Consider the following 11,315-nt stretch of genomic DNA (forward strand, 5'->3'; position numbering starts at 1 on the left):
TCATAATGTAAGAAATGAACATGTCATATTTACATATGAAGTGGACAAGCCAACACGAATCTGATTCTGAAACATGCAGAGTTCAAGTTCCAGTTCTAACTGTTTCACTCACTTGTGTTGACAGCCTAGTTAACTATATCAAAGTAAGCTAATATGCACATAAACCAGCTGAACCAATTTTGAAAATGAGATTTTAGGGAAAAAATATGAAATAGAAAGACCCCCATGCCACTGTTAAACCTGCAGCAAAGAGAGGAGCAGAAGACTCTCAGAACTTCATTAGAACTTGTTACAACAACATAATACACATCATCAAGAGGAAAGATCACTGTGTGAACTTTATTTTCAAGTAGGCATACAGACAGTCAGTGTAAGTCACTCTTATCTGCATTATGTTTGTGTTGTGTATTTTGTGTTGTTTCGGCTGCCTTGTCATCAGTTGGCCTTGTCTGTGACCTTTTGTACATTCTGCTATTTAAGTGACCGCCAGACCTGTTAGACCTGGACCACTGTCACCCTCTTGCACTGTGTTCTCATGAACTGAAAGTGGTTAGATGCATATAAATAAACCGAGTCTAGATCTTTACAGTAAAACTTATTCAAAATACTGTTTTTTATTTGTATTAAGTGTGTGTGTTATGTCAGCTGATGTAGGATCACAAAGCATAAATGCAAGTGACTGCTTATCTGTGTCTGACAGATTATACCTAGAATATACATAGTACAGCCCTCAGGATTCACTTTCTGACACATAGGGTAAACACCAAACAATGCAAGTCAACGAAACAGGGAAAACCAAAGGGTATTGATATGGAACTAAACGAAGCTAAAGGAACTAAGAACAGATGTACACAATGACTGAACTAAAAGGACTAAACAAGGAAATCAGGAGGCAACACAGGGCTCAACCAAGACTGACCAAAAGAGGGGGGAACAAGAGGAAGAGGGAAACAGAACCCAGACTCACCACTAGAGGGAGACAAAGTGATGAACTACTGAAATGAGGAGGGAACAGAGAGGGACAGAAAGGGACAGGGCGTGACATTAACAAACACAAACTACCAATTAACAAGTGTTCAACAAATATTTAAAAAAAAAAGTATTTCCCTGGCATTTTAAAAATCATTGCACGATCATAATAAATATTGACTGTATATCCTCCTAAAACAGGTATGAGCTGTTTAAGGTCAATTATACAGGATAGTCTGTGTGGTGGATGTGCATGGTGGAAACAGGTGCAAACACTGCTCTTTATATTAAAGTGTGAATCTGCTCTCTGGGCTGTGTTGTTCAGGACTCCTTAGCAGACCCCTGGGCAGGTCCTAAATGACTTATTAGTCTTTTAGAAGACTTCACCTGCTTTGATATAATGTTTTAATGACTTCTGTCCTATTCATGCTTCATGTGTATCATTGTGAAGTAATTATGAAATGGACATGCTGTAAATTAGACACTTATAAAGCCTTTAATCATAGCTACCTATGTTTGATTGAAGTGGGTAAAGGTAAACAGTTACTGCAGTACTCAAGGTGCAGTATTACTATAAACCCTAATGAAGAGTGACCAGTGTCCATTCTTTTATCTACAGGTCACAAATGCTTGTTTATTCTTTAAAAATAAGCTGGTGGACTCAGTCCTCACAGTGTGAGCTATTGAGACTTATTACATCAGTCAGGTCCTGATAATGAATTATATGACACACAGTCCTGACAGTGGTGTAGGTGAAAACATTGTAAATGTGGTCTTTGAGCTGAATATTATTTCATAATAATGTCTCATTCTTCACATGCTCCCTAGTGATTCAAGATGCCAGCTGTTCCAGAGATCCTGCTGAGAACTCTGGAAGAGCTGGAAAGAGCAGAACTGAAGAGGTTTCAGTGGTACCTGACTACAGCGAATGTGCTGGAAGGCTTCTCTCACATCCCAAAGGCTCAGCTGGAGAATGCTAATGTACAGGACACAGTGGATAAGATGGTGGAGAGATATGAACCAAGAGGTGCTGTGGAGATCACACTGCACATCCTGAGGAAGATGGAGCAGAATAACCTGGCTAAGAAGTTAGAGAGAAAACCCAGAGAAGGTAATACAGCTCACATGACATTTACAACACAAATGTTTACGCTAGGGGTGTCAAGGTTAAGGTGTTACCTTCTGTGAGTAAAGCAAATACATAATGCAGTTTTTGAACAATGTGGAAATATATGCAAGTATGATTAACGGAGATGGAGCATGAGGCTTCAGCACATAACACACAGCAGTGCAGTGTTCTCTGAAACAGTCTCAGAGTTCATTTAATACAGGAAAAGTTACTGTGTGTTCTCTACTTCAATGCATAATCAATGCTTCATCAGACACTGACTGTCTGTAATTCACATTTTAATGCTTTTCGGGAGGCTTGATCATTCTTGTACTAGTTTGAAGTGGGAAGCTTGATGATTCTAACCATGTGTAATGTTTGCGTTAATACTTGATATATAAACACATGTTTTTAAGTCAAGGCTTTTTAAGACATGACTGCATACTGCATCTTGGTTTGTAACTCGCTCTTCTTCTGCACTTCATTTGACTCAACAGAACCAAACTATCAAGAAGTCGCAACCAAACTGAAGTCCAGTCTGAAAAAGAAATATGAGCGCATTTTGCATGGCAATTCAAAGACAGGCCATACAAAGTTCCTGAATGATATCTACACTGATCTCTACATAGTGGAGGATGAGACTGGAGGAGTCATTCATGAACATGAGATTATGCAGGCTGAGTCATCAACCAGGAGATTTACTACAGAGGAAACTCCAATCACATGCAGTGACATTTTCAAAGTCCCATCTGATCCAAGTCGAAGAAACAGAAAAGTGCTGACCATGGGGATCGCTGGAGTGGGGAAAACTGTCTCAGTGAACAAATTCATACTGGACTGGGCAGAGGGAAAGACCAACCAGGACATAGATTTTATTTTTCCACTCCCCTTTCGAGAGCTGAATTCGGTAAAAGATGAAAACTACAGCCTGATAGAGTTGCTTCATGAATATTTTGAAGATTCTGCTGAACTGCAGTCTCTTCCAGAGGGCGATGGTAAAGTCATGTTCATTTTTGATGGACTTGACGAGTGTCGCTTTCCTCTTGACTTTGATAAGAGAGAGAAATCCTCTGTAGGTGTGCTGATAACAAACCTAATCAAAAGAAATCTGCTTCCCTCTGCTCTCATCTGGATAACCTCCAGACCAGCAGCAGCCCATCTGATCCCTCGAGACTACATTGATCAGGTGACTGAAGTACGAGGATTCAGTGATAAAAAAAAGGAAGAATATTTTAGGAAGTACAATGACAAGAACCAGGATATGGCCAAAAATATTATCTCACACATAAAGAAATCAAAGAGTATCCACATCATGTGTCACATACCAGTCTTCTGCTGGATATCAGCCACTGTGCTTCAGCCAATGCTAGCCACAGACACTAGTGAAGAACTTCCCACAACTCTGACTGGGATGTACACACAGTTTCTGATTTTTGAAACAAATCAAATGAAAAAGAAATATGAAGCTGAATATATTATACTGAAGCTTGGAAAGTTGGCCTTCCTTCAGCTGGAGAAGGGTAATCTGATATTCTATGAGGAAGACCTGAGAGAGTGTGGCATTGATGTCAATGAGGGTTCAGTGTACTCAGGAGTTTGCACACAGATATTCAGTAAAGGACAAGGAGTCTCTGAGAGGATGGTGTTTAGCTTTGTGCATCTGAGTGTTCAAGAATTCCTTGCTGCGGTCCATGTGTTTCTCTCACATTGTAACAAGAAAAAGAATACACTTCATCCAAGCACAGCTGCGAACAGATTTAAATGGCTGTTTAAGAGCACAGAAGCTTTCTATGAATCTGCTATAGACAAGGCCTTAGAGAGTGAGAACGGACACCTGGACCTTTTCCTCCGCTTCCTTCTTGGCCTCTCACTGGAGTCCAATCAGCGACACCTGAAAGAACTACTGCCACAAACAGCGATCAGACCGCAGAGTGTGGAGAAAACAGTCAACTACCTAAAGGCAAAACTAAATGAAAACATCTCATCAGAGAGGAGCATCAATCTCCTCTACTGTCTGAATGAACTGAAGGATGACTCCCTTGTAAATGAAATTCAAAATTACTTGGGCTCAGGACGTCTCTCAACAGAGAAACTGTCATCTGCACAGTGGTCAGCTCTGGTCTTTGTTCTGCTGATGTCAGAGGAGACTCAAGAAAAGTTTGAGCTGAAGAAATACAGAGGATCAGATGAAGGGTTGAAGAGACTTATGCCAGTGCTGAAAAACACCAAACGGGCTCTGTAAGTATAAGAGTTTAGTGGTGCAGTTACTTTGGTTCATCATGTGTACTCTAATCTTCAGTGGCAGAACTTGCCCACTTGTTTCCTTCCAGAGAGAAGGACTGACAGGACTGTATCAGAGGGCAAGGATTTGGCTGCTTATGTAACATCCAAATGAGAAATCTGTTTGTAGCCATGTGTGAGTTTTTCAGTGAAAGGATAGTTAAACAATGAGAAATATGGAAGATGATTTGTAAAACAAAATCTCTCTTTCCCTTTCTTCTATCTTTTCTTTTCTTTTCTTTTCTATCCTTGATTTTATGTTGATTATTATGTAATATTTATGTGTATTTGCAGCTTATTGTCTTCTGAATCATATTCGCCCATGTCTTTCCCCTTTAGTTAAAAGGTTTTTATAAAATCTTGGCATTAAGAACATGTTTAAGAGAGAGAACATGTGTAAATGGAAGAGACAGAAATGAGAAAAAGACTTTTTTGTTATGTACATTATGATGTAATAGACTTTGCGACAGTGTATTTTGAAACCTAGTTGCAATGATTATATATATAAAAAATGATAATAATAAATAAAGACTTGTAATAGAGTAACTAATAGACAGTGTGTAGAGTGTGTAACTTTAAAGCATTTTTCATGAACTGTATGTTTCTTTCACTGTAGATCTACTGATTATATCAATCAGTTAAGTAACCATCTGTCTCTCTCTCTCTCTCTCTCTCTCTCTCTCCAGACTTGCTAGTTGTGAACTCACTGAACAGTCCTGTTCATCTGTAGCCTCAGTTCTACAGTCAGTAAACTGTCCCCTGAGAGAACTGGACCTGAGTAACAATGACCTTCAGGATTCAGGAGTGAAGTTTCTCTGTGTGGGACTGAAGAATCCACACTGGAAACTGGAGATACTGAGGTCAGTATTAGTCAGTAACCTGTGGAATGTAAACTTTTGAACAATCAGTCTGGTTTTATTAGGGTGACCATATGTCCTCTTTCTCCCAGACATGTCCTCTTTTCAGACCTTAAAAATGCGTCCCACCAAGATTTCTAAATTGCCAAAAATGTTCGTGATTTGGCTTTTGCTTTCCACAGTCGTCAAGCATCGTATGTGTATTCGCATTGCTTTGACCTTTTTCTTTAGGTCCCGCCCTCTCACCAATGGATGGCCATGTACAGTATCACGTCTCAAACATTGGTTAAACTGCATCTCATTCATTACCGATAACATTGCAGCAACAGGCAAGAGACCTTAAGAAAGCCGTAACACCACCAAAACTTGAATGGAGAGAAATAAGGTCATTTTGCCACTGTTATAATGCTAGCAGGTATTTGTCTTATTAAAGACTGGCTGGCTATGTATTGCGGCAGTTAAGTACAGATGCAGTTTCACATTGCATTGGCGTTGTCATCTATCAGCCTTACATGTGCAACAACAGGATCCAAAGGTGACAGATTCTTAAATTTCCCCCGTAAGTTAGGAGGGGAATGCGTTCCCCCACACCCCCCTGCTGTCCTCTTTTTTGAAAACCAAAATAAAAACTGATGGGAAGATCATCTCAGATTTGATGCTTATATCAGTTACAAATTCATTTTTCTTCACCTGAAATTAATTTTGCCATATGAGGACTTTTGCCATTTGAGGACCATTTGTCTGTGTATCAGTTAAAGTAGTTCTAACTTTGTTTGTTAGGTAGCTAACTGTGGCAAATAGGTTTTATCACTCTAGCTAACATTGCCAGGATTGCAACCTTATTCAGTTATTTGCAGAATAATGTCATTCCTACTGATTCAGAATCAGTGTGTACATGGGTTGCTAAAAAATCTTAAACTGTTAAGTTTTCTCCCCTGATGTCTTAAGTCAATATTTTCTCACATCAATTCTCTTGTGTGTTTTCCTGTGTTGTCTAGATTAAAATGTTCTCTTGTTATGTTGACTACTATGCTGAAATCTTGTTCTGTTGTCTTGCTGTGTCCCAGTGTGAGACAGAAGACATGACAGGAGAGTTTTCAGAGAGGCAGAAAATATCACAGTCACTATATTAATGGGTAGTTTCTTAAAAGTACAGGTTGTGTATATTTTTCTGTATTCCACAGGTAATGTACATTTTTCTTACCTGTTCATAAATAACCATTGCTGCACTTATTAATCACAATTAATTTCATTTTCATAGTCTAGTACTGACTTTTATAAATGGAACTGTGTGTCTTTATACTAGAATTTGGATCCTTCATTTATAAAGTGCTGTGTGTGCATATACGTGTGTGGGCACGCACGTGTGTGTGTGTGTTTGTGGCAGGTAGATTAGAGGTAGATTAGATTGACATCATGTTCTTGACAGAAACATTTAATGAGGCAGATTATATTGACATCATGTTTTTGACAGAGACATGTAGTGATGGAGTTTAATGAGGTAGATTAGACTGACATCATGTTTTTGACAGAGACATGTAGTGATGGAGTTTAATGAGGTAGATTAGACTGACATCATGTTTTTGACAGAGACATGTAGTGATGGAGTTTAATGAGGTAGATTAGACTGACATTATGTTTTTGACAGAGACATGTAGTGATGGAGTTTAATGAGGTAGATTAGACTGACATTATGTTTTTGACAGAGACATGTAGTGATGGAGTTTAATGCGGTAGATTAGACTGACATCATGTTTTTGATAGAGACATGTAGTGATGGAGTTTAATGATGTAGATTAGATTGACATTATGTTTTTGACAGAGACATGTAGTGATGGAGTTTAATGATGTAGATTAGATTGACATCATGTTTTAGACAGAGACATGTAGTGATGGAGTTTAATGAGGTAGATTAGACTGACATCATGTTTTTGATAGAGACATGTAGTGATGGAGTTTAATGAGGTAGATTAGACTGACATTATGTTTTTGACAGACACATGTAGTGATGGAGTTTAATGAGGTAGATTAGACTGACATTATGTTTTTGGCAGAGGCATGTAATGATGGAGTTTAATGAGGTAGATTAGACTGACATCATGTTTCTGACAGAGACATGTAGTGATGGAGTTTAATGAGGTAGACTGGGGCATGTGGTGGGAGGGGAAGGTCTTTCTCACTCATGGTTCTAATGTTAGTGATGGGGTTCATATCCTTTTTCCCAACAAACTTGATTCTAATGTTCGTTCTACACACTGGGTAGAACAGAAGTGTATTGTTATAGTGACTGTAGAAATGAGGAGATGGAGATATCAGGTTGTGAGAGAGAGAGACTACTCAGAGAGACTGACGTGAGTGAATGAACCCTGATGCACAATAAAACATTTGGGAAATGGTGGGAGCCATGGTCAGTGAAAGCCCAGCAGTGGCCGTAACGGTGTCTGGAAAAGCAAAGAATTACTGACCAAAGAAAGTTCAAAAACACCTTAGAGAAGACAGATTTAATTTTAAAAGATGTGACCTGTGACATGCTCCAAAGCAATGTCCATTTTATGGCAAATACTGTGCAAAGGAAAAATTACTTGTACAAAACAGTGTTTCTCCAAAGGGAAACAGAACAAGAGTCAAGGTGTGTGTATGGTAGAAGAGACTAATGTTAGTGACATGTTCTTTGTGGGCATTGGTAACTCACGATAATTCTGAACAGACACACACTGAACAGTCTAATGCGAACAGTGTTAAAAAGGATGTGTGGATGATGCCATTGCAAATAAATGGAGTTTTAATTCCACTCAAGCTGGACACTGGGACAAAGGGCAGTTTGATTAGTGAGAGTGATATCAGAGCAGTGAAAATAAAACCTCACATTCACGGGAAGGCCGTACAGCTCAAGGCCCACAGTGGACAACACATGGAAACTAAGGGCACATACAGACTCAGAGTTAAAGTAAAGGAGAGAGAACATCACCTTATGTTTGTTGTGATGTCAGATGGGCGTGACTGACTTTTGGGTGATGAGACTTGTGAGGACTTAGACCAGGGGTCGGCAACCCGCGGCTCCCGCATGACGCTCTTCAGCCTCAGCTTTGTCAAAAAAAATGGAAATGAATAACTTTTTTTTTTTTTTTTTTTTTTTTTTTACATTTTGCTATCATTGTTGTAGGCATAAAGTCATCCTGACATTATCCAATTGTAAAAATATTTAGTCTATACACAGATTAAAAGAAGGTTTTAACACTTCGTCGACTAAAATGTGCGTCATACATGCTGCATATGCTACATCAGAGTCTAGTCAAAGGAGTCTTGCTGCAGTCCTTTCGATGGTTTAAGTGGGTGTTTTCCAGCTGCCAGGTCTGCTTATTTTAAGTGAATTTGGGCTTGTTTTTCTGTGAAGTCGATTACAAATATTGATAGTCTGGGTTGTGGTTTTTTGAGCTTGTTTCCAAAGTGTAGTTGTTTATTTGGGTTTGCTCCCTATCTCCTGACTCTCTCCACTCTAACTGTCTCAGAGATCCATCCACAACCCTGTTCCCTCCACCCCTCCCCTACCCCAGACAAATCAAAACAAATCAAAATTTCACTAACAACACCAGGGACTAAGTGGCCAAATACAGAGAAAAAAGAGTGGGAGAAAGAGACACAGATCCATCATGCAGATCTCCTTCAACATGGAAGCACTGATAAACCTGAAAGACTTTACCACTTACTCTGAGTTGACCCTGTTGACCATCTCAGCAAATGAATTGGATCTACTTGTGACAGACAAATCAAAACTCACCGGACCAAATGCGCTGTGTTAATCCACCATGTAAATGCTCCATGCAAAGAACTGCAGAGGCCCAGTGCTCCTTCATGACTGATGATTCATTTATTCATTCCTCTTTTTTTGGCCATTTGCTTTTGTTCAACTTATGATCACTTATGTTTGTTTCTTTTGGACATTTCTTTGGACTTCATTTCAGTTTAATCATATGCAAGGGTTTTGTGGGAGAGAATTCTCAGCCTGGGCCAGATATGACCGAGAATCCAGCCACACTGTTCATCTTCTTAAAAAAAGACAGTCAAAGTTTTCAGAGACTGATGCAGTACACATCTATTGCATAAACTCAGAGCAGCATACAACAAACAGAGCCAGTCCTGGGAGTGACTAACTAACCGGTACACATCACCTATAGTTATACAAAAATCATATCAACGATTATCCAATGATTGTCAAGACAGTGATTAGAGGAATTCCCATCTTCTTTACCTATCTTGCTGGACACCGTCATTTCCTAATGATGTAATCAGGAACTGACATCTTGACCCAGGACAAACTCAAAAATAAGTGAGAATACTGTCTTACATCAGCACCTGCATTGATAAATAAACAAATGAATGAGTGCTTGTTAGAGAATTCAAAGAATAAATGAGAGCACTCTTTCATCTTATCATAGTGCCCTTGGCTATATTCCAACACAGTCAGACTTCTCATCTTCTCCAAAATAGGCTCACACCATGTAACCTTGAATGTTTGACCATCAGCACTCTCTGCACAGAGACAAACACAGTGACCTTTCTATTCCTCCATTTACATATCACATCTTTAAAAAAGAATTTCATACATTTACTTTAATATAAATGATTATATTGTTATAAATTCTTAAAACAAAAGAATTATTGATAAATAAAAATGATTATGTTGATTAACACACAAAAATGATTACATAAGTGTTATGATATTTTCATAAACCAAAGAAACATTTTATTTCTCCAACAATTTGTTCTTGCACACTTTAATTTTATTATACGGAATAACTCGCTCTGATGCCTCAAAGGAAAGGGGATGTAGTGATATAAAATTATCCAGTTGTGTAGTGACGTGCCAGACCCACTAGATGGCTGTATGCTGGGTTTTAGAATAGCCGAGTGACGTTTTGAGTGGCTACTTTACGACGCTTTGATTAGTAGAGCGACAGTTTTAACTGAAATGTAAAGAGCGGTAATCTCGTGTCACGAGCCTGTAATAAAAACAGTGATTCATTCAAACGGTTCATACATTTAACGTTAATGAACATCATAGTGACCGACGCTCATCGAGTGTGTTGGAAATCCGGGATTCTTCGTACACCTGTCTCGTTTGCGCTTATGTAAAGTAAGTTTCTTGTTATTTTAATATATTTGTGGAATAACTGTCAGAGCAATGTTAGTTATGGGAATGCAGAAAATTCTCTCTCTCTCTCTCTCTCTCTCTCTCTCTCTCTCTCTGTGGACTTGCACTCGAAGTCGAGTCATTCAGAAAAAAATAAATTATTTGTGTAATTTCTGACATACTCAGCAGAATGTATTTGGTTGTTTTTGTATCGTACAAGCAGAGCCCCGTTTGAAAGGTTATGAATCCACCACAGTAGGGCTTTCTACAGGTCAGTGTGATCAGTTTGAACCGGCGAGAGAAGCTGTCAGATCTCGACTCTTTTTGCTGTATTCATTATTGGGGTCATTAACTGTCTAAGAGATCTTACCTGCACACCTGATCAGTCTATCATTATATCAGCCGAAGATATGAAATTTCATAGAGGACTTTGCAGTCGGTTTCTTAGGCTATTTTAAGCCGTCGTTTTTTAAGCAACCAAAGCCAGTGGGAAACCGAGAGACTTGCTAACGGCCGGAGAGCGAAGGGTGAATTTTCTGAGGTCAAATTTGAGAGAGACCGACGAGCGTCGAGTGTCTGGGAAATGTCGGATTCTCTGTGTCTTTCTTCTTTACCTTCGTGTACAAAGTAAGTTTTGTGTTCTTTTTAAATACCTGTGGAAAACCGCCAGTGAAATGTTTAGTGTATTTATTCAGACGGGTTTTGAATGAATAAGATATTGTAATTAGTCTCTGAATACCGTTATTTACACGCGCTGTTAGCCTCAGTGCAGTGGCGACGGTCACAGAGTTGAAAAGTTTCTCTTCGATTTGACGTCAAGTAATTCAACATTTAGGACAACATATTCAACGGTTAATGAAAATTCCTTCAGTTTCTGTGGTAAATTTGAGTTTCTTCTTGTACAAGTAACCATACTTGTCATCAGATTCACCAACTGTGCTTTTGATCTTTACATGACTACTGAGTTGGC

General features: G+C 38.9%; 1 protein-coding gene across 1 annotated transcript in view; it reads left to right on the forward strand.

Annotated features, from left to right (window-relative positions):
• The first annotated feature begins 1,806 nt into the window (after positions 1-1,806).
• LOC115821756 (NACHT, LRR and PYD domains-containing protein 12-like) overlaps positions 1,807-11,315 on the forward strand; it is a 13,418-nt gene continuing 3,909 nt past the window's right edge. Inside the window, exons 1-2 of the mRNA XM_030785551.1 lie at positions 1,807-2,080; positions 2,509-4,315. Of these exons, the coding sequence (XP_030641411.1) occupies positions 1,807-2,080; positions 2,509-4,315 (2,081 nt within the window). The remainder of the gene's footprint in view (positions 2,081-2,508; positions 4,316-11,315) is intronic.

The sequence above is a fragment of the Chanos chanos genome, chromosome 9 (assembly GCF_902362185.1).
Source record: "Chanos chanos chromosome 9, fChaCha1.1, whole genome shotgun sequence".
Lineage (NCBI taxonomy): Eukaryota > Metazoa > Chordata > Actinopteri > Gonorynchiformes > Chanidae > Chanos > Chanos chanos.